The sequence below is a fragment of the Taudactylus pleione genome, unplaced genomic scaffold, assembly GCF_031769625.1.
Source record: "Taudactylus pleione unplaced genomic scaffold, aTauple2 ptg000454l, whole genome shotgun sequence".
Taxonomy (NCBI): domain Eukaryota; kingdom Metazoa; phylum Chordata; class Amphibia; order Anura; family Myobatrachidae; genus Taudactylus; species Taudactylus pleione.
In genome coordinates, this window is record NW_028284856.1 from 6,993,934 (window position 1) to 7,018,988 (window position 25,055).

Consider the following 25,055-nt stretch of genomic DNA (forward strand, 5'->3'; position numbering starts at 1 on the left):
ACTTAGGGGCCGGACGTCTGGTACTCCAGGCCTGTTTCCTGGGCTTGGCCGATATCTTGGGCCCAGCCTGTCTGGGAAAGGACTGTGGACCTCATTCAGAGTCGGTTGAAGCGGCCGCACGGTCGTAAGGGAAAAGGGGCCGGATATTCAAATGATTCCCTCGCAAGTTGCGTCCCTAAGTTTGGATCGGTAGGTGGCCGACCAAGGGGAGGAAGCAGTCAGAAGATAAAAAAATACGCCCCCTTCTCGTACGCATTGCACGTCATCTCCGGGCATATAAGGATTAATCGAGACCATCGGGAACCATCGGAACTGGTCGTAGAGCTTAAGGTTGACCATACTCTCTACGATCATGTCAGTGTAAAAACCTCCCATGTCACATGTGCCATGACGCTACTTTGTTAATTATGCACTCCCATAATCCGTATGCACTCCCATAAAACGCTGTTCACATAATGAGGCATGCCTGCGTTCGGATCTCCACACCCCCGTTTTCAAGCACCTTCCCCTGTTACCACCCACAAATGCCTCCATCTGTCACTCAAACTACCGACCTGGCTGTGTTCAAGGAGAGAGAAATTTCTGATTGTAGCAGCTAGTTTGCTCACGCGCATTGCGAACTTTACGCATGCGCAGTATAGCGAACATCGGTGGCGTACGACTGTGCGGCCGCTTCGACCGACTCTGAATGAGGTCCTGTGCCTTAGGCCTACCCTGGACCCTATAAGGCCGAAAGGACGACGTACCCAAACTGGAACGCAGCAGACGGGAGACATGCAGACTTGGCTGCTGCCAGCGTGGCCACAATTTTGTCCAGATCCGGACCAAAGAGGACTTCTCCATTAAATGGCAAAGCTTCCAATCCTTTTTTGGAATCAGCGTCCGCCTTCCAGGATCGCAACCATAAGGTGCGACGAGCAGCTACAGCTGCCGAGGAAATGCGAGAAGTGAGGGTACTAATATCCAAGGCCGCTTCATTGATGTAAGTGGCCGAATCCCGGAGATTGCCTATCAACTCGGACTGTTCAGCCGAACAGTCGGAATCCAAATACGACTCCAAACTATCGGCCCAGCGCTCCATAGCTCTGGCTACCCAACATATGGCCATAGCTGGTCTGGATGCCCCCCCCCGCAAGGGAGTAAATGGACTTAAGGCAGATCTCTAACCTTACGATCCGTAGCATCCTTCAAGGAGGACATGGAGGGCATGGGCAATGTGGCACTTCGGACTAGGCGTGTCACATGAGAATCCACCTGCGGAGGGGATTCCCACTTAGAGAAATAATTGTCCGCAAACGGATAAGCCACCGCTAAACGTCTTTGAGGCTGATACCGTTTGCCAGGATGTTTCCACGCCTCCTCTAAATGGTCTACTAACTGACCCGAAAGAGGAAACACTGTGGTGTCACCCTTAATATCCTTGAAAAAGGCATATTTGGACTTTGACACCGGAGGATCATCATCCTCAATAACTAAAGCTGTGTGGACTGCACGAATAAGGCCAGGAATATAAACCTTAGACTTAGCGTCCGACTCTTTAGTACGGGAAGGTTCATGGTCAGAAAGATCCAGAATCTCCCCATCATCGGACGTCCCCTCGTCATCCTCATAAGGAGCAGACAGAGACTCCACCGGTCGCTTGTGAGGCCGCAACACAGACTCCCCTTGAAACACGTCCGACAAATGCTTTACAGAGCTTGTCAGCGAATTAACCCACGCAGGCTTCTGAGAGACCTGAGGAGGGGAAATAGGGAGACTGTGGGGTACCATCAGTTGTCTCGGGAACCCCTGCATGGGTGACGACACCACTGACTGCTGGGACAATCCCATCTGAGAGAACGCAGGTTGCGGAGCTAACTGGCCCACTAGGGTTGTAAGTGCTTTGGCGAAACAAGCCCAGGGCGGTTCCTGTACCGGAGCCGTGACAGTAATTGGTTGCGCCAATAAAAAACACTGCCGACATAGCCCCTCCGCGCTACCCTCCCCCTCTGCTATAGGTACCTTGCACGTAGTACACAGAAACTGGAGAGGAAAATCACTCTCAGACATGATGGCAAGTATGTGACCCCTCTCACTGATACTCGTTAGTATAGTGGGAGAACCGCCCTGCAATCACCGCGCCGCAAGAGCTTTAGCAGAAGAAGAGCAGGGACAGTGAAAAAGCTGACAGTAGAAAGTGAAAGTGCAGGCAGCAGACGCTAGCAGCAGTCACATACAATGCAAAGAAATTAATCCCTGCACTATCAGCGCTGATCCTCAACGATGCAGACACAGGGCTTGGTAGGACACAGCGCTGCATACACAGACCTGTTCCAATGGAGGAGAGGTATGCCGGGGGACCCAGACCACGATGCCACCGACCAGCAGCTTCCAGCAGCGTTCACCATGCTTCCATAAAGATGGCCACCGAGGAGCAGAGAGGAGGCCAGCCTGGGGGAGGAGCGCTGCCACAGAGCCAATCGGCAGTGCAGAGAGGGCTGTGTGCAGCGGGGGAGGCGCCAGCTGTATACAGGGAAGGCGCGCTCCCCTGGCATGCAATTAACCCCTGGGACGCCGCAGCGCTACAGCTCAGCTGCGGTCCGCTGTCCCAGGGGGGTAGTGGAAGCGCAAGTTTGTTACCTGGCTCCAAGCTGCAGCCAGTCCCCAGGGAGACCCCTGCCTGGGGACTCAGGACCATGTTTCAGCGGGTTACCTGCTGCCCCCTTGAATCCGGCCATGGTCCAAAACATCTGGGGTCACCGCTAGCTGTGACCCCAGATGCTTACCAGCATCCCCAGATCAGTACTGGTACCGTCGGGGGTGTAGGGAAGACAGCGTGGACGTCAGTAGTTACTGTCCATGCTGTACTTCCAGATGGGCAGCCACAGCTGCCTTGAAGAAAACTTCAGGGGCTAATCCTTAGCCCCCCTCTAAACAGGTGCTCCGACTCCCAGCCGGGCACCAACGAAACTGAGATGCCTTGGCTTGGGGGCGGGGTATAGGAGGGGGACCCTAGTGCATCCTGGGAGGCTGAAAACTTAACTCTATGGTGCCCGATGCCTGACGTCATCACCTATACCCTAAGGTATCCTGTGGATACCCTATGGGCCCTGATGTAGAAAAATTGGATTAAGTTCTTGAAGGCTAATTACACACTATATACAATAGCAAAATATACTATGGAAAATATAATGACTAATAGGATAAAACGACACAGTGAATAGTAAGGTGGATAAAAGCAGATTGGCCACTATTCAATTAAATAAATTCAGCTGTATATTAGCATTATAATTACATTATAGTTATTATGGCTGTAGATGGCATGTAGCGATCAGCTGGGATCATGAGGTATGACTATAGGACATGACTATGAGGCTACAGAACAGTACATACATGACTATAAGACAGCACAGACATGAGTACATACATGACAATAGGACATTACATATAATGACTGAAGACATGACTATACCACAGTAGAGACATGACTGTAGAACAGTACAGACATGACTATACAGTACAGCACATACAGTACATGACTAAAGGACAGCACATTTTTTCCTCTATGGTATGGAAGTTGAAACACACAGGACATTATCCCGCCCCATTTCCCACTCACCACGCCCTCACTAATTTGTGTCATCCAATCTGGGCTAGCTGCTGGCCCCTGGACTACCCTACCTAGACTACACTGACAGCAGAGAGAGCCAATGACAGCAGAGCGCAGGGCCAGCTGTCTTATCACGCACATGGCTCTCATGGACCCTGGGGACTGCAGAAAAGGCATCACCCACTGCTGGAAGTGCGACCACCACAACACATATGGAGAATCATCCTCCATGTCCGTCCTCGATCTGGGTGGGGGTGCTGGGGGCTATAGTTCCTGCAGAGATTCCCCGGCTGCTCCTGCTCTCATTCCCCGGCCTCCGGCACCACTGTAATGTGGCTAGGGGAGGAGCTCCTGCTCTCATTCCCCAGGCTCCGGCCGCTGTTGTGTGGCATGGGGAGGAGCCATTAGTCTGAAACCCCAAATCTGCTGACAGCAGCGTGTGACATTGACAGACGCAGCCACGGGGCAGCCATCTCCTTGCATCTAGACCCTGCCCGCATCACATCCGGACTTGCGCATACGCAGTCCGTATTCCCGTCGGGGCAGTAAAAGTGGGGAATCTGGGGGATTTATTTAATTTTCCGGGGCTGCGGGAGACTCCACAATGATAGGGGAGTCTCCAGCAGGATGCGGGAGGGTAGGTAACTGTGTCTATATCAATATTTCAACATTATACCCATTATGATTGTAGACATAGTGACTGCATCCCATCTATCTACCCATATATCTATCTATCGATCGATCAATCTATCTGTCATTTGGTGATGGACGGCAGAGGAAAATACTATACTAGACAGATCTTCATATTTTGTGGAAATTCATGGTAGGATTGACTAATGCACATCTTCTCTTTCTTTAAGGTTCTGTTTTTTACAGCTTCCAGATTGAAACTAACATAAAGTTCGTGACAAGTTTTGTACAGTATATTGCACACTGCTTTGAAACAAATTGAGAAGCACATTGTAAAGATTTTACTGTGGCACTTTTACAGTCTTAGCATTGCTAAGGGCATAAATCAAATGATTAAAGAATAACAAATAGATATTATCTCATCACAGTATTAATACAAAACTGAATTTACTGAATTCACACAAACATGTCCGGAACAACTCAATAAACTGGATCCACACTAAAATCATACAAAAAGCCAGATCCACACATAATGGTGCATGCGCACGGTCAGACTTCTGGTCGATCAGATAATGATAACGATCGTTGTCTGATCATCCTGCATGTGCTGGATGTTCGATATAGAACATCCAGCACATGCAGCAAGCCCCCATCGACTAACGCCCGCGATTAGCGATTGCGGGTTCCTATAGTAACCAGGCCAACCTGGTCCATATCGACCAGGTTGGTCTGCATGCACGGGCGATGGTCGATATCGACCATCCGTGCCCGCGCGACCATCGTTTGGTAAATTGAAGGGGCAAGAAACTGGTCAATTTGAACGATACGATATGATCGATATTGTTATCGTTCAAATCGACCAGGGAAATCTGACCTTGTGTATGCACCATAAGGGTGTATTTCCGTGAATTTATTGTGTACCTGGCAAGAGCCAGCGTGAATTTATTGTGTACCTGGCAAGAGCCAGCGTGAATTTATTGTGGATCTGGTAATATCAGGGCCAGGGTGTGTTTATGTGAATATAGAATAGATCCAGCAAGAACAGGGTGGGTTTGTGTATATTTAGTACGGATCCAACGTTTTGTGTATTTATAGAATTTATCCGGCTTTTACACTCTTCCAATTTTATGGATGCAGTCAGGGTACTTTGTGAGCTCACCAGAAACAGCTTTGCTGTACATGCTAGGAAGTAATAGTAGACAATTTGTTAACAAGTTTACCTCCGAAAATTGGCTAAGTGGCTCCTTTTCTGCAAACTAAAATTCCCACAGAAAAGAATAAAGGACACCTCATGTGAAAAGATATTCAAACTGACCTCTACATGAATAACACTTAAACAATTTTTGCTGCAAAAGGCTGTGAAAAAAGCAGGACCAGCCACCACAGTGAGAACTCCTTAGAAAGCTTTAAATGGCTAGCTCAACCTCTTACAAGGCATTCAATAAAGACCATTGTCTAATTAGGATCTCAGAGGGAAAAGAGTGATCGCATGTCTTTTTATTTGTCCCATTTCTGAAGAAAAGGGGAAATGGGTTGCTTGTCTACACATTTAAATGTGTTGTTTTAGTACAGAAAAAGGACAAAGCCTACATTTCCCAATTGTTTCAAAGTTGACCAAGGCTGTCTGGATTTATTCCTCTAAATTCAGATATAAGCATCACACCACACAGGCATAGCATGTCAAGTCACTCATTTGAAGACTAGATCATACGACTTATCTGAGTTCACCATGAAGTTCAGTGACATTTGCAGTTATAGCATGGACAGGAACTAATTGCATTTCCACTAAGAAACTGTGCAGTACTGCTTAATCATTTACAGTATCTTGCTGCTAAAAATACACATATAAACAAAACACTGGTAATATCAGTCTGTAAGTTTTCAAACTGACAATTATAGCATCAATATAGCATAAATGTTGCAAGAGAAACCATTTAATAGCATGCATAATAAAATCACTATTCGGGTATAATATTGTGGCCTATGGCAAAAATAGAACAATGCTTATTACATATAATAAAGATAAAATGGAGTATAATTAGTCCAATTCTTTACCCCTATTTATACTATTCATTAATTGTTCCAGCATTCATCAAACTGTTCCATGTTTGATAAATATATTAAGTCAACAAATTCCTTAAGCTGCTAGCTATCCCACTGGTTTAATATTTGGTATGGACCTAAACAGAAGAGGCTCATTAGAAGTTCTATTGTGTCAGCCTTTGCTCTAAGATCTGTCATTCCCAAGCAACCAGGAGCAACACTCAAATAATCCTTAACTTGTGCGTGTTTCCCACCTGTGACAAAGGCAATGCCGCCTAGTGTCATGGCAACCTCACCATATACACAAGCATTCTGGCTCAAAGGCAGGCTGCAGATAAAGACTCACTTACTAGCCTTTACTTTGTCAAGAGGTAATTACTAAAAGCACATTTGAGCCCACAGCGTTTTTTAACAAGCACTTTTCTTGAATGGATCACAGAAATGTTCACATTGTTTAAATGACATCTGGAAGGCTTTGGACAGTGTACTGGTCATAATGGGGCATGTATGATTTGTGCTTTATTAATTAGTGATAAGCATAGCACAATAATACTCTGGTAACATGAAGCAGACCATTTCAGAAAATACCTTTATTTATGGTTTTTCTATTTTCATTATGGTGCAGGACTAAGCAGTGGTAGCAAATGCTACTGTTGCTAAGAAACAAAAATCTTCCAGAATACAATGAGCCATGAAAATAGTCTAGACGGCAAAGGCGTTTAAAGTAACACAATATACAACATAATACACTTCAGATAAATTATTTCACAGGAAACAGAATACCTAAAACCTACTCGAGGTCAAAAAGGTACCTACAGCTGAAGCTCTCTGAATAAATTGTAAATAACAGTTGACATCAATCGGATTCCGCTATATCATTGCGGTTTCATTATAATTCTGATTGGTTAATGGAATACCATTGTGAGGGTAGAGACACACTATTATCTTCAAAATGCTCTGTTCACACACCAGTGAAAGGGAGCGCTAACTGACCTAAGCATGCAAATCATTCATCTCTATGCTAAACTGACCTTGGCTATACAAAGGTTTTTTATGGGGATTTCTTTTGGATTTTATGTGTGTTGAAGTACTACTGACATAAAATGTATATCAGCGCTGCTTGTAAATGGGTGCACATACGTTCCCAAATACAGCTAATGAACAGTGAAAAGGAGCATATTGCCTTTATATCTCACAATGTGTTTTGCCAACTGCAAATAAATGATGCGCCAACCAAAAGACTATGTACACAATAAAGTCAACCACCAAAGGGCAAAGTTTACCTATCCGTCCGTTCGCATATCTGTCTGTCTATCTATCTTCATTTTTCCAGTTTTTATTTAAATGTACCTAGTTTACTGTCTCAATGTACTCATTTTGTTTACTTTTACATTTTTGACTAATAAATGTAGTCATGTTTTGCAGGTCAAACAGCCTAACATGCTCGTGGCATGCTTTCCACAAAGAAAATCAAATATTCTTTAGAAAGTTCTTCCCTCACATATTCTGCAGAAAGTTCCTCCCAACAGTGTTGCAGAAGTTCCCACAAATGTGTTGCACTTGTAGGTTGCTTTTCTTTCACCCTGATGTACAGTTAATCCCAAACCAGCTCGATGGGGTTTAAGTCTAAAGACTGCGCTGGCCATTCCATGATTTGGAGCCTACCATCTTCTTCTTTTCCTCTAAGGTAGTTCTGACATAGCCTGGAGTAGGGCCGGACTGGCCATCGGGCCCTTCTGGCAAATGCCAGAAGGGCCGATGGCCACAAGGGCCGGTTTGACGTAGCGTAAGCTTACCCGGGAGAACAACCTCCCGGGCAGGGCCATGCTCTGAAATGCACGACCGCGTCATTGCGTAATGACGTCATGACGCAGTCGCGTCATGACACGGCCGGCGCCAAGCCCCTCCCAGGCAGCGTCCACCCGGGCATGTGGATGTTAGTGAGAAAGCAGGGCTGTCAGCCCGGCAGCCCTGCTTCCTCTGTTGCTATGTGCGGCCACGTCAGGGCCGGATCATAGGCACGCCCCCTGGCTGGCTCCCGCCTCCCGGCAGCAGGAACCAAATGATGATCGCGGCTCTTAGGAAGCCCCGCCCCCTTTGATTAACTAATGCCGTGATTCGCGGGTGAGTAGGGGGCGGGGCCTTTTGCCGCAAAGTGCCCGCCCCCTATAGAAAGCTGGTACCTGAGGTAAGTGTGCTTCCTAGAGAGCGTGCACACACCTTTCCTCTCAATTCTCTCTCTGTTCCTCACTCCCTCCACTTCTCTCTCTGTCCACTACTCCTGTCCCCCTCCCTTCCCCCACCCTCTCTTCTCCTTTATCTCACTCTCTGAGGGGAATTCAATTAAGAGCGAATACATTCGAATCTGTGCGGCAGCTGCAGCACTTTACGGCAGCAGGATTTTGCTCAAAAGTGTTCGCTACCCCATAGGGTAACGAGCACTTTCGGGCATTGGGTTGACCGTGCGAAGGGCGCGAGAAGAGCTGCTGTTGCCGGCGTTTAAATGCGGTGGCAACGGCAATTCACACCCTTCGCCTGCAATTCAATTCCCCTCTCTGTCTCTCTCTCACTTTCTCCTCCCTCTCTTATGGTCCGTACACATGTAGCTATCTACCAGCGATACGATATCACTGGCAGATCGTTATGCACCCTCCCTGGTATGATGGATGATCAGTATCGATCAACCAGCACACCACCAACTTACAAACTAATATAGCGATCTACCATCATCGATCGCGGGTTCCTATAGTAACTTGCTCTAAATCAAGCAAGTTGACCGGCATGCACGCCTGATGGACGATATCGCTATCGTCCATATGTGGCCGCGCATTGCTGGTTGACGGTAAGTTGGTAGGGACCATTTAAAAGAACAATTTTAAAGATTACGGTAACGATATCGTTAAAATCGTTCATTTAAATCGCAACGTGTGTACGCACCATTACCCTGTCTCCCTCCCTGTCCCTTCCTCCATATCTCTCTTCCCCTCCCTGTCTCTCTCTCCCTCACCCCTTTCCCTCTCTTAGAGGTCTATTTGATGTTAATTATCGGGGTCTGAATGGATCCTGATAATTAACATTCTAACGCTACGCGAGCATCGGAGCAACTCATCATTGCTCCAGCCGGAGACAGCTGATCCGAAAATCAGCTGTCTCCCCAAAGTGTTTCACTGTTCCTTTCAGGGGAGACAAGTGCGCATATGTGACCTACGGGTCACGCATGCGCACAAGAGTGTATGGGAACAGCAGGCCATTCTGAGAGAGGAAGGTAAACAGGAGATATCTGTGAAATCTACTGCTTTACCTTCTTGATGAATGGCCCAAAAACCTAATTTCTACAATTGCAGGTGAAAATTTTCATTTTTCTCTGCTTTTGTAAAAATGAAGTGACGATGAATAGGCCGCTATGTATCTCACTCCCTGTCCCTCTCTCTCTATTTCCTTGTCCCTCCTTCTCTCTCTCTCTCTCTCCCCTCCCTCACATTCTCTGTCTCTCTCCTTTCCCCTTTCTTCTCCCTGGCAATTTTATTGATGGGGCCCCCACAAGTCTTAATCCGGCCCTTGGCCACGTCATTACTTAGTGACGCGGCCGGGTATGAGATGCACAGCGGGGTCGGGCCCGAGAGTAACCAGGGAGGAATGGCTGGACGACATTTTGACAGCTCCTGTGAGCTGCCAGTAGGATTGCCCGGTGACACCATGCTGAGGACATGGTGGAGTCACTGGAGTGTCATGTGCGGCTGCGGTGGTGTCATGACACGGCTGGCCGATGGATGAAAAGCGTGGCAAGGGCGGGTGTGACTTAATATGAATAAGGGACACTACTGTGCGGTATAATGTAATGAAGGGGCACTACTGTGTGGAGTAATTTCTTTAGATTGTAGGCTCTCACGTGCAGGGCCCTCTTCCCTCATGAGCTTCTCCTTATACTTTCTTTTACTTCTTACTCCTCAAAAGAGCTCTAACAATTGATTGCTGACTCCCTGCTGCTTATTTTGAGTGCTATGATCGCTAATGTAGCATATACTTGTCCTGTATTGTACTGTAAGTCACTGGTTTCTTGTTCACTTATTTGTTTATGTACTTTGTAAGGCGCTGCGGAACACTTATGGTACCATAGAAATAGAGGATAATAATAATATGACTAAGAGTCACTACTGTGTGGCATAATTTGAATTGGGAGTACTACTATGTGGTTACGCACCTTCCCAGCAAGACCACACCTAGATTTTTACGCGTGTGCCTTCGGCACACGCTCTTCCTGGTTCACCTGTTGATTGCGGCACAAACGCTCTTTTGTAGTTACAGCTCTGCTTTGGTGTGCACAGATGTGTCTTCTGCGTTCAGCAACTCTGCCCTAAACAATTCCTCCAGTGAACACTATCTAATCCTGTACAACTACTAAGCTAGGGATTGGTCATTTACTAAAATACCTTTTCTTTGTGTGTGACCTACACCAGTAACGTCTGACTATGGCACATGTTTGAATCCCCTGCCGGACGAGCTCTGTTGTAGGTATTACATTTTTAAAATAGAGAATGATGTGTACTTGTATGTTGTTCTAATATTAATTATATTTGTAAGAGCATAGACTAAGAAGTGGGAGGGGCCAGGAATAGAAGGAGAGGAGTCTATGCCAGGAGCCAGATGCCGTCGCAAGTTGGGCCTGTTTGCTCTTTAAATGCCAGGGTCTATTTTTAGTCCCAGTCCGGCCCTGGCCTGGAGGTATGTTTTGGCGGATTATCTTGCTGTAGGATGAAATCTTAAACAAGTAGGCATAGACCAGATGGTACTGCATTGCGCTGCAAAATGTAGTAGCCCTTTTGATTCAGGGTGCCAGTCATTCTGTGTAAGTTGCCGACTAGTGTTTCACCAAAAGATTCCAAGAACATCAAGCTTCCTCCTCCATGTTTGACAGTTGGTGTCAAAGAGATTTACTTACTAAGTGGCAACTTGAACACGCCGGGAAATGGTGGCTTTACAAGCCTCTGCTTAGTAAATAAAGTCCAAACACCGAGGAACCATCTTTTCATCTACTCGACAGGTTAGGAAAACCCTGCGCAATGAACCAAATATTTCAAATAAATGATTCATCAGTCCACAAAACCTTCTAGCAGTCTTCAGTAGTCCATTGGCGGTGCTTCATAACCCAGACAAGTTTCTTTTTCATTGCAGCATAACAGCTGTACGTTCTTAACCCATTACTTATCCTCTAAAAATAGACTTTTATTACTATCAGCTGATTAATTTATACCTATACCTAACCCTATCTTGTTATTCACATTTTATATCACAAACACAGAGGAAAATTTGTACTACATGTAGAGTGATTGTAATATCCAATACTATAAGGGCTCTGCTCTAACCTTATAACAATTTATTGAGATATAGGCTGGTGTTGAGTAATCTTATCATCTACCCACACTCACATTAATATATATTCATAGTATATAAATTGCTATATTTTGTAAGCATAAATAACATTCAGTGAGTCGTTGGTTTTCATTCACATTTCTATTCTTCATTAACACAATTGTACGTAAGTGTTTCTATGTGCAGTATGCTGTCTTTTAATCATATTTTGCTGGATATATTTTATTGAGACTTAATAAAAGGTATATTTTATATACAATTTGTGCGCCATACAAGACAATCCTTTTCTTCTTGTTTGTTATCTCTCATTGTTTGTCATAGGCAGCACCCCTGAGGTCTTAAGAGAACTGTATCAGAACTACAAATTCAGGCTGCTTATAGAATTTTAACTTGTGCAGAAGTTTCTTTTGTGCTTCTCTATTCTCTATATTATTAGCAGAAGCTATGGTGTCAGTGGTATGTGATGTAGTTCATTACACAAAATGAATAGCTTAACCAGGAATTGGTTTTATCAACCATGTAGAACACAGGATGTTAGTCAACACTTGGTTAATGCAGCAGGTATACAATACAGGAGCATAAAGTATAACAGATCCAGAGCGCGTTAGGTCAGAGCTAGCGCATCTGATGTCAGTGCACCTGCCATCAGCACCAGCAGCAACAAGGAGACAGCACAGAGCTCTCTCCTCAACATATATCATTTCACCGCTATCTTTTTCCAAGTTATATAAGATTATAATAACATCTAATAATTCTAATATACATTTTAAAATATTAATGTTTAAATAATGCACTTGTTAAAAACAAATAGCTAATGTGCACAAATCCAGGGACAGATACACAATTAAACTATAATTATGTACAACTCTATATTAAATGTAATATATAATGAGCCATGTTTCCTTGATTTAAAAAAAAATCACTGTTGTGTATGATCACAGCCAGCCACAGGCTAGTCAGAGCCAGCTGCAGGCTAGTCACAGCCAACCACAGGCTAATTACAGCCAGTCACAAGCTAGTCACAGCCAACCAACCACAGGCTAGTCACAGCCAGCCACAGGCTAAGTCATGGTTTATTATCTTGGCCCCCTGGCCTTAGATGATTCACACCTTAAAGACCAAAACATTTTTGAAACTTTTTTACACTGCTGACTTGCTCACCTGGTCAGGCATAACTTTTTTTTATACAAGTAACACGGCGTGGAAAATATCTTTCCTTGTTATAGGCATTAAACAAGAGACATCATGTCATTGAAAACTCTCACTACTTCCTCCACCGTAATTCCTGCTATAGTTATATTTAATGCCATTATCTCCTGTGTGGAGATTGCACTCCTGCATTTTATATAATAGCTTTACCAGCTCATATGCCTTCCATAGATACAATCAGACAATTATTCTAAAGTTGCTCCTGACCTGATCTGTTGGGGACATCTTCAGGAAAAGCTTTCTTTGCAGTCGATCTTTTGTATATCACGTGTATTCTTCCTTCCTCCTCCTGCTTTTGTTTGCCTTTCTCCAAAGGTTCAATGAAAAATTCATCTTCTTTTGTGCGTATCATTCCAGCCTAAAGATAGAGATGGAAATATTTTTTATTAGAGTGGTCTTGTATGCTTGACCTTTGGACACTGTGTTAGTAATTCTTATTTCTATCACACAATCTTAATAACTAAACATCTTTTGGTTTGGTAATCCAATAAACTCTAAACCCAGATCTCACCATCAACTCAAGTATGTTTATAATATTCACAAATACTGTATATTAATGTATTTTATTTATATTATTTAAATACTGTAAAACCAACATTTGCTGGATAAAGCATGCAAACTTGTGCAACATAAATTTAGTATAAGATGACAATAACACACATTTTGTACCCAAGAAACCAAAAGCCAATGTGCAGCTTTACAAACAACTTAAGGCCAATTAGAGGAATTTTTCTACCTATATTGTACTGTAAGTGTAGCAAGTGGATTAGTCATGGTACATAAAACATAGTCTGCTGAATATCTTACATTGTGCAAACTTTAATATCAATTTTAGGAAAATATACACTTCACATTCCCACTTGCCTACAGTTATTTATTTATTTTATTTATTTAATAAATAAATAAATAAAATGGCTCAAACTGCAGCCAATAAGAGCATCAGAAAACCAACAAAAATACGGAGTATTTCAGCTCAGTTATCTACTGTGTGTCCTTGTGTTGGTCCATTTGAAGTTGGAGAGACTAGGGTTACTAACTTATAACCAATGTCAATAGTATCTAAAGGGCACAGGGTATTGGCTCCTATCAAAATGATAGTCAAGTTTTTTTTTTTTTGTGAGTCAAACATACCTTTGCAGCTTTTATAACGTCATACTACTAACTGGCTCTTCCTGACCACATGTAAATGACTGCCCTTTGCAATACTGAATACACTGCAGTGAATTCTTTTGTTTACTAAAATGCTGATACAAGAAATAATAGCTTGCAGAGGGACACATAGCAAAAGGGAAGGCATACTTATCAATTTACAGGCTTTTTGTTCATGGTAGAACATGACTGCACAAAAAGGTATAAATAGGCATATGGAAAATAAAAGAATTAGTTGAAGGGCTAAGATCAAAATTGTAATGACACTAGCGCTACAGGTACAACTAATCACAACTTTCTCCAGTGATCAGTAGCAAACTGAACTTTATTGCAAAGAATATCTCAATAACACAAAACGATTATAACAAAAAATGAATAAAAGAAATATATATATATATATATATATATATATATATATTGTATATCTCATAACAATAGCATAGAACACAGTTATATAGGGGTAAATTTACTAAAGTGAGAGTTTTTAGAAGTGAGTTTTAAAAGTGATGTTGCCCATAGCAACCAATCAGATTCTACTTAACATTCAACTAGCACCTTCTAGAAGATAATAGCTAGAATCTGATTGGTTGCTATAGGCAGCATCACTTTTAAAACTCACTTCTAAAAACTTTCACTTTAGTAAATTTACCCCATAGTGTGCATAAAGTGTAGCAGCAGATATAATAACCGTGCATTTAGCACTAAAGTGCATATATAAATTTATCTTATTTATTAACAGTTTCTTATATAGCGCAACATATTCCGTTGCGCTTTACAATTGTAAACATTAATAGAACAAAACTGGGTAGTAACAGACAGATATATAGGTGAAGCTTCAAAGTAAAACAGTAGATACAATTACCATGGGACACCAGTACCATGGACAGATAAAGTGCACTAAGCTCAAATAGCTCCTTTAAATAATACAAGGCAGAAAAGCAACTGTCCATACCATATAATGGTGGTGAGTGTCAATCTGGGTTAAGGAACAGGGGATGCGGACACCACCCTGGTCCAGACACTTCCAGGCTTAAAGGTAAGTAATAGATAGTAAATACTGCACATCAACGCCGACGCGTTTCGAGCTGTATCGATCTTTGTCAAGGCTGTGTGCAGAAATTAATTAGTCCTTCTTTTAAAGCTAGCGGTGATCGCGCCACCGGAAGTGGTCCCACTGTCACTTCTGGTTCGGCGATTATGCCAAAAGTTCCCTTTGGCGATTACCCTCTCATCCCCTGATGCAGATCGCACTCCCCCACTGCAATAAGTGTAAGCAGAGAACTGGGGGATGTTGTACAGTGGCCGGGCATTGTTTTTCGAAACCGGAAGTGCACGGCCATTGACTTGTGGTTTTCGGGACTTCCAGTAATCTGGGGTCCCCTAGTGCCAGGAAGTTGCCCATCGGCCACTTTGTTGCAGATAGTCCATAGTTGTGTCAATTACATAGAGAAAAGAGGGAAAAGTTAATTTAATAAAATAATATGCATATGATACAAGTATGCTATATGTGTGAGAAGCTCTCATTACTTCTTTAGGGTAGAGAAGACAGAAGAGTAAGAATGGGGATAAACATAATAAATGGATGTATTTACAATATAATAATGGAGATAAAAGGATGTTAAAAAATCCTAAAAACTAAAATATGGTAAAAAGGATAAAAAGGTGGTGGGCAGATGGCGATAAGAATGAATACGGTTGGAGTAATAATAATATTTAGAGAAACCATTTGAGTTCGAAGTCATTGTTAAGACCATCAGGGATCAATGTTTTTAGTCTATGGATACACTCCATCTCTCTTTGTGCCAGTTGTGTTTCCTTAGCCCTGTTTATCCAGTCACTCTTTTTGTTTTAGATGCCCATGATATTTACAATGTAATATTTTGTAAGTGTTCCGCCGTTCTTGTCTTAAGGGCTCTGGAAGTGCGGCCTATATAAATAATTCACATTTACACTCGATAAAATAAACAACATTCGTAGTGTGGCATGTGATAAGATCCTTGATCTGATAGTCTTTTCCTTTCATGGTAAAGCTGGTGAATTTGCTTTCTTGACACCGTTTTACACATGACGCATAATCCACAACTGTGGAAGCCTTATGTTCTTATGGGGTTACCTTTTTCTTGATCAAGGACACTTTTCACAAGTTTGTTCCTAAGATTGTCCACCTTTTTATAAATAAACACTGGTTTGGAGGGTAAAATGGTGGATAAAACTGAATCTTTTTGTAAAACATGCCAATGTTCTCTAAAAGCGAGTGGTGTGATCTGTATTGTGTTATGAAAGCCCATTCTTTCACTTTTTGATCCTTCTTATCCTAGGGTATTAAAAGGGTCTCTCTGTCCATATTTAAAACTTATACGTTTTAAGAAAAAAAAATGTATTAAAAATTTATAGTCATACCCTCTGGACAGGAATCTCTCCTCCATCATTATTATTTGTTCCTTGCAGGTTTCCCTATCAGTACAATTTCGTTTTACCCTTACAAATTTACACCTTCCAACCACCGGTTTAGGTGTTCACTGTTCCTGTGTATGAAGCCATTTGTGTCGGTAGGTTTCTGGAAACACTTTGTTTTAAAAATATTGGGTACTTCCGTATCTTTGCAGCCCCTGGTTACACTACTTGCGTATCTTCACTATTTATTAAAGATACGCAAGTAGTGTAAACTTCAGGAAATACTATTCGGACCCTTGCGGGCTCGCTGCGCTCGCCACGCTGCGGTGGCTCGCTTCGCTAGCCACATGGATTTATTCCCCCTCCATGCCCACTTGGATGGTAGGGAATGACGTTGGACACTGGCTTATAAGCTTGTGTCAAACGTCATTCCCTACCATCCAACGTCATTCCCTACCATCCAAGTGGTCATGGAGGGGGAATAAATCCATGACCCGCAGCATGGCAAGCGCAGCAAGCCTGCAAGGGTCCAAATAGTATTTCCTGAAGTTTACGCTACTTACGTAACTTCGACACATCCAGCAGGGGGCCGCAGAGATATGGAAGTACCAAATATTGTTTTGTGGATAGTGAGGTCAAGAAAGTGAATGGCTTCTCTGCTGATGTTATTAATATTAAGAGAATTATTGTATAAATAACCACAAAACAGTTCAAGAAGGGCTAAATCATTTCTATTGTCTACTTTTTAAAAATGAGTTAAGCTGTTTTATTTAAAAATACATTAACTAAAGGAACAGTGACATAAATGACTATACAGAAATTTGAACTGTGGATCACATAAAATGGTGGGACAAAATAGTGCTTTGCGACCAAGGTGAGAGAAATGATAATGTTTTCCAATTATAACAGTCCCCACAGCACATCTACCCTTTATTAAGAAGCTTATCTCTTAAGCCGCGTACACACTAGCCGATATAATGAACGATAAGGATATCGTTAATTATATTGTCCAGTGGATATGCCGTCAACGACCAGCAATGCTCCCTCCCGCTGGTCGTTGACGACATCGTTCATTGCCAGAACCTGCTGTCCAACCTGACGATATCGTCAGGTTGTACAGGTTCGGGGATGAGGGAGGGTGCCGGTACTGAACGATATCGTTAATGATATCGTTCAGTGTGTTTGCTCAATTACATTAACGACATTGAGCACATCCCTGCCAGGGAAACACTAAACGATAACGCTCATGGAGCGAATCGTCTAGTGTGTACGCGGCTTTACATTAGATCCAAATACAATACAATTTATAAATTTTTTTAACAAACACCACAATTCTAAGAAGCATATTTATATAAATGCAGTGAAAGAAAAGATTTTCTAATTTATTGCTACAATTTAAGAAGAAGAATTTTTTTCGGGGTAGTTGAGTTCCCATTGATTTCTGCTAGAAGTGGTAGCACTTCACCAGACCAGCAAATCTTGGGGCTTTCTGTGCATGCACAAGCTGCTTTGCAGTTTAATTGAAATTAAATTAATACAAATAAAAAAGTATAAAAAAAAAAAAAAAGAATATAAAAAAAAGTATATAATTTTTAAGATTTTTACTTTGGAAAATAAAAATGTATATTAATAATGAAGCATTTTTTTTCCTTTTACCTCGCCTTGCATCCTGATAACAATAAGAGGATTGCCAGCATCCCGACAGGGTTAAAATACCGACAACGGCTGGTAAGTACCCAACCCCTACCCATAAACCCAACCCTTCCTACCCGCACACTAAACCTAACCTCCCCCTAGTGCCTAAACCTATTCCCCCCCTCTAGTGCCTAACCATAACCTTCACCCTATAGTGCCTAACCCTAACCCTCCCCCTAGTGCCTTATCCATAACCCTCCCCCTAGCCATACTATTAACCGTCGGGATTCTGACTGGTGTCAGGATGCCGGTGCCAGCATTCTGAACACCGGTATCCCGACAGCTGGCATATCAACTACCTCCCCTTACAAGCACCCTGTGATGGACCAATAATTTGATTTGAGCATCTGTCATTCTGTGTATTATACAGTATATAAACAAATATAGCCATCTGAGTGACCACATAACCAGCACTGCATACATATGTAAATCTAAATATAGGTTTGCTGTCAGTGCTTTTTTTCTATGAAAAGGGTTATTGGTGCTCAGACAAAAGGTGCCAGCACCTAAAAATACAGGCGGATGCAATAATTATAGTAGCTTCCACACTCTTCAAATTCCGGCAGCGGCAGGCTGACACGGCTGAAAGTCTCGATCGTCCGCAGGTAAGTATGTTCTAACCTAACCCACCTAACCGAAACCCTCCTTAGGGGTGCCTAACCCTAACCTTCCCCACAGTGCCTAACCCTAATCCCCCCTCTTAGTGCCTAAACCTAACCCCCCCTTCCCCGCCGCCTAAACCTAAGTCCCCCGGGGTGGTGCCTAACCCGAAGTCCCCCCCAGGAGCCCTAAACCTAACCCTCCCAGCGGATGTCCGCAGCGGCGCCCGGAATCACTTCGATCGGGATGCCGGGCGCCGGTCTCCCGGCGTCGGTAAAATGATAGGCGTCTAGAATTACACGTCTGTCATTTAACCCTCGCCGGGATAATGCAGTCGGTAAGCTGGCCGTCGGACTTAAGTGCGCCGGCTTCCCAATTGCATACCCTCTGGATAAGTGTTTAGGTGCTTATTGTATTCATTTATGCTTTGATTTAACGACTTTCGTCACACACAAAAAAAAAAAAAGTTGCTTTTGCTGTGTACCACTGAGTACCCCCAGAAACAAAGCACTGTTAACATAGTGAACATTTATGTGGACACTCTCCTGGCTTTTGTTATCCTGTACTGTATGAGTATTGCTGGAATAATATGTGCTGAAGCATTATTGGCATAATATGTATGGTAGCATTGGTTGCACCTTGTTTCTAAAAACAGGTCCCATATACTTTCCTAAATGGGTGACTTCCATATACAGTACTTTGTTTCATGATAACTTGTATTATAATGTCTGTCAGGGTACACGCACAAGTCTTATGCTGGCCATACACCTGCACGACCAGCATAAGATCCGATTCATCATACGATTTCCCTTCAATTCCCCGGAGCTCACCGGCAGTCCTTACCACACGATTTTGTGTTTTTTTCACACACGATTTTTATTAGATCAGTCGTACGAACACGCGTCACTATACGACGGATCGTGTAAACAGTTGATCTTGTGCCTCACCATAAACATACGATCATGCGATAGATTGGCCCCAAATTTAAATAGAGGGCTGTGTTTCACTGGGGGTATAAAACATGCCTGCCTCTTCAGCTCTTTGCACTCCTGTTTGCTCTGTGATTAGAGAGGCTTGGTGTTTACCCTGCTGAACGCTCCACATTTCTAGCTACTGTGCATTGCCTTGTATTGCCTGGCTTTACAAAGTGCTTCTTTCTCTATTTCCTGTGGTGTATTTTCTGCTTTTTTGTGGTGATGGATCCCTGCCATTATAGAGCACTGCTGTCCTATGCTGTGGTCAGGTTGAGTGAGGAGAGGATGAGGGTCCAGCATAGGATGAGGTTGAGGTTCTGTGGACCAAGGATTGGCTGCTGGAGAGGGAGAGTCAATCCTATATGCCCATGCTGACGGAGATGAAGGAGAACAATCCAGACGACTACCGCAACTTCCTGCGGATGGATGACACCACCTTTCAGGAATTGCTGCGTCTGGTGGGAATCGGTATGATTTGACGGCGGTTCAAATCCCGACAGCAGCAGCCCGACAAGGATGAAAATCCCGATCGTCCCTAGGTAAGTATTAACTAACCTAATTCTACCCCCTAACCCTCCCTTAGGGGTACCTAACCCTAACCTTCTTCCCCAGTGCCTACCCCTAACCCCCGCTCTAAGTGCCTAAACCTAACCCCCCCTTCCCCGCCGCCTATATCTAAGTCCCCCGGGGGGGTGTCTAACCCTAAATCCCCCCCGGGGGTGCGTAACCCTAACCCTCCCTCCCCCTAGCCTAACCATACCTCCAGTGGGGGTGCCCAACCCTAAGTCACCCCCTGGGAGCCCTAAACCTAACCCTCCCCCACCACGGCTGTCAGAGCTCGGTGCCTGGCATCACTTTGATCATGGTTGCCGGGCGCCGGTCTTAATTTAGACGCCTTTCATTTAACCCTCACCGGGATTAAGCAGTCGGGAAGCCGGCTGTCAAGACTAGGTCCGCCGGCTTCCCGACTGCATACAGTCTGGTGACCCCCTATATCCGGAAGCAGGACACCAAATTTCGGATGGCCATCACGGCTGAGGAGAGGCTCGTGGCTACGCTGAGGTACCTGGCTATGGGACACTCCTTTGAGGACCTAAAGTTTGGGACCCGCATCTCGGCTCAAGCTTTGGAACGAATTATCCCGGAGACGTGCAAGACTATCGTAAAGGTGCTGCAGTTCCATTACTGTAAGGTAAGATAAAACACACACCACACTTTTATTGTCAAACCAGAAAAATGTTTTATTTCAAGTTTCTGTAGTTTGCTAGTTATGTGAAAAATTAGATACAAAAATAATACTTATGTGAAACTCAAATACTTATGTGAAAGTTATATATATATATATATATTTAGATATAAAGATGGCTAAAATGTTAAAAGTATCACTAAGTTACCCAATCCCTGGTAAGTATGGTGCGGAATGAGCATTGGTGTTTGCGGCCCAGATTTCAGGGGCGCAAACACAAGCAGAAAGTGCAAATTCAGTGGGCATGGCCCCACTGACATGCACTTCCAGCATGTATTCCTAGCCGCCTGAGAGTCTGGAACACAAATACCATGCTGCATTCAGCACCATACTTACCAGAGAGTATGAAACTTCATTAATACCAAACAAGTGTGTAAAATTTTTTGGGAAACACATAACAATTAATATAAATCCTCATTGTCATTTACTTTGCGTAATAGTGTGAAAAAATTGGGTGGTGACGATGTAGAAATATTTTGGTAGGACGCGGCGGATGGAGTTATATTTTCGTAGGAGGACGTGGCTGGGGGAGCAAGATGGTAGGTGGAGGTGGGTGGGGGAAGAGGTTAGTAGGAGGAGGTGGGGGGGCAGTTGTTTGGAAGGAGGTGGTGGTGGGAGTCTGATGGTAGGTGGAGGTGGGTAGGGGATGAGGTTGGTAGGAGGAGGAGATGGGTGGGGGGATGAGGTTGGTAGGAGGTGGTGGGTGGGGAATGAGGTTGGAAGGTGGAGGTGGGAGTATCAGGAGGGTAGTGTGGGTAGTTTGTAGTTGGTGGATGGTATGTTTGGGATAAATATTAGGTGGATGTCGCCGTGTTCAGTGTAGGGGGGTTGGAACTACTGGTGGTGTAATAAAGGTAGTGTCCGATGTCAGTAGACATTGCCTTGCTTTAAATATGAGGTCAGACGTCAGTCTTTCAAATTGTATTCTTTGGTCCTGGACCATTCCTCGCACCACTGCACTGACATAGGCCGCAAAGTTGTCATATTCATCTGGTGGTTTCAATAAGGCCTCTCTAGCCTGGCGAAGTAGTGGGGCTTCTTCATTTTCTTTATTTTTGTTTTTCCGCCTTTGTTTTTTTAAATTGGTGGGGTGGGGTTTAGAGTCGAAACACTCTCTTCTCCACTGTGTAGGTTTGGGTTGCTGGGGATATCTAAAGTCTTTAAATAGAGAACATTTTGTAGAATTTTATTTTTTTATTTAGTTTTCAATTTCTTTCACAGTTCCCTACAAGCACGACGGCAAGCATATTAGGATCAACCCACCTGCCAACACTGGGTCCTACTACTATAACTATAAGGGGTACTTCAGTGTTGTTCTGATGGCTGTGGTAAATGCAAACTACGAGTTCCTGTTTGTAGATGTGGGGAAGAACGGCCGTTCTTCCGACGGTGGCTCCTTTCAGAAGACGGCATTATACAAGAAGCTCACCACTAACACCCTTCATTTGCCGTCCAGAGAGTCAACGAAACATGGGCTGAAATTCGTTTTCGTGGCTGACGAGGCTTTCGCCCTTCATGAAAATGTCATAAAATCATTCCATCAGAGGGCCTTGACTCATGAAAAGCGGGTGTTCAATTAACGCCTATCTCATGCAAGGCGTATTGTGGAGAACGCCTTTGGGATCTTGAGCAACCGATTCCGGATTTTGCATACCCCTATAAATTTAAAGGTCGAGAAGATTGACTGGGTGGTCATGGCTTGCTGTATCCTGCACAACTTCCTGCGCAAGAAAGCCACCCAGCAAAGGTTATTGGGAACACCTGCAGTTGAAGACCCCGAAAATCCAGAAGAGGTTGCTCCGCTCCCATCAGTGGCGCCACCCGCGGTTAGGGAACCCGGGACTTCTCTGGCCAAAAAGGTCAGAGAGGAATATATGGCCTATTTTAATGGGTACGGTGCAGAGCCGTGGCAAGAGGATTTGATCTGAAAAATGTGAAACTTCCCGCTGATGTCTCTGCAGATGCCAGGAGATCCTCTGTACAGAAGATCTCACTGGATTCTGCTGCACCAGGAACATCATCAGATCATAATACCATAGTTTGGGTTTGAATATGCTGTCGGCCCCGGCTCCCGAAGTTTAGAATCCTCCACCTTCTTTTGCTGTTTGACGAAGGTTGTACGCAGATTCTGTATCTTATTGCGCACCCACACCAGGGACTTCGTGATATGGCATACTATACTCTGACAACTCCTTTAAGGCCTGGTTTCGCTTCTGTCTGTTGCTGTACATTTTGGACAGTACGCCAAAGACAGTCATGGTGCCTGTATAGCTCGAGAAAGCCAGTTATGAATTCTGGTTCACGTTCCAGAGACATTCCTATGGGGAAAACAAAAAACAATATAAAGTAAAAAGGACATATTCATTTGTTGGTTTTAAATATGCCCACCCCCAACAGTGGGGGTGGCCATTGAACTGTGTAAATGGGGCCCCAAAGTGGAATTATATTCTGGCCACCCCCAACAGCGGATTTATATTCTGGCCACCCCCAACAGTGGGGGTGGCTATTGAACTGTGTAAAAGAGGCCCCCAAGTGGACTTATATTCTGGCCCCCGCAACAGTGGGGGGGGCATTGAAATGTGTAAGTGGGGACCCCAAAATGGTGTATTAAACACTTTTGTTGGAATTGTTGTTTTGTTATTAATAAAGTTGGAGTGTAATTTCTTTGAGATGTATATAATTGTCTATGGGGTGGGGGATAAATCCAATTCAGTATCACAATGTGCTTTCCATGATTACATTGATAAAAAATGGCGGGTGGAGGGTGGGGTGGCTGATGGGCATTGGTTCAATAACATAGGTGGACGGTGGTCAGTGGGCATTGCTGGGCAAACAGGGGTGGGCATTGCTGGGTAAACAATAGCTAGATGGTGGCATTGCTGGGGAATAGATGGGCATTGCTGGGCAAACAGGGGTCGGCATTGCTGGGTAAACAGTAGCTAGACAGTGGGCATTGCTGGGGAATAGATGGGCATTCCTGGGCAAACAGGGGTGGGCATTGCTGGGTAAACAATAGCTAGATGGTGGGCATTGCTGGAGAATAGATGGGCATTGCTGGGCAAACAGGGGTGGGCATTGCTGGGTAAACAGAGGTGGTCAGTGTGTGCAGGGCTTAAACCAATGCCCACTTTGCATATGCTAAACATTGGTGGCCAGTGGGCTTTGTAATGGGAAACAAGTGCCCTGCAAATACTATACAATACCTGCACAATCGTGTCTGCTACTCACGATGCTGCTCCTCTCCGCTCGGACGGTCTGCAGTGGGCGTAAACAGGAACTTGTCACTGAAGTGACGGGGCTCGGACGTTCGGACGCACGATGCATCGCATGCTGAAAAATACGGCATGATCAGCATACGATTACGACGGACAAGATGTGCTGCACATCTGATCATACGATCGAATTTAGGGGAATTTCTCCGTTACCCAGGATTGAGATGATCAATGAATATAGTCTGCCAGCTCCACAGGAAAAAAAAAACTTTCATGCCCCCCCCAACCCGCCACAGGAACAAAATAACTTTCATGGCACCACCAGCCCCACACATTTAATTGACTCACCCTCCTAGAGCGTCCACTCTAGATAAAACAGCACAGCCGCCCTCAGCTTCAGGCAGCATCAAACAGTGCACTTAGTTTGGCTTTGGCAGAGCAGGGCCAGCCCAGGCACTCAATGGCGCAGGCCTCAGCCTGCACAGTCTCCTCGGGCCTGAGCAACCCGTCTGACTCTTAGCCAAGTGCTCAGCCCTGCCCAGCTAAACTGCTATCCCGGAAATTCCAAGATTGGAAATAACAATTCTAGGATTCAAATCCCGGTGTTTTTTTGGCCAAAATCCCAGGATCCCGTCGATCCCGATCCTGGGACTGGCCTCCCTAGTTATATTCCAGTTATATTCCAGTCAAGTGGTAATGGATCATCGGATGCATTTATGAAACACTTATTTTGTGTCAAGGTCTATGCTTGCTATAAGAATATTTACTTTCATTTACTTGAGTGCCAGACCACATGTTTTGCCTAGTTCATTGTAAAAGTTTCTTTCAGGTAAAGTAGCCCAAGTGTATGACTAAGCCTTCATTGAAATAATAAAGTCATCTGTTTCCATCATTTATTCCATTTTATGGGTAGCACATTTCTCAAATGTTATGTAACTTGTCTA

General features: G+C 44.1%; 1 protein-coding gene across 2 annotated transcripts in view; it reads right to left on the bottom strand.

Annotated features, from left to right (window-relative positions):
* The window catches only part of ADAMTS3 (ADAM metallopeptidase with thrombospondin type 1 motif 3), a 281,800-nt gene that overhangs the window by 182,752 nt on the left and 73,993 nt on the right, over positions 1-25,055 (bottom strand). For both annotated transcript variants that reach the window (XM_088448355.1, XM_088448353.1), the window contains exon 4: positions 13,049-13,199. In XM_088448355.1, the coding sequence (XP_088304481.1) occupies positions 13,049-13,199 (151 nt within the window). The remainder of the gene's footprint in view (positions 1-13,048; positions 13,200-25,055) is intronic.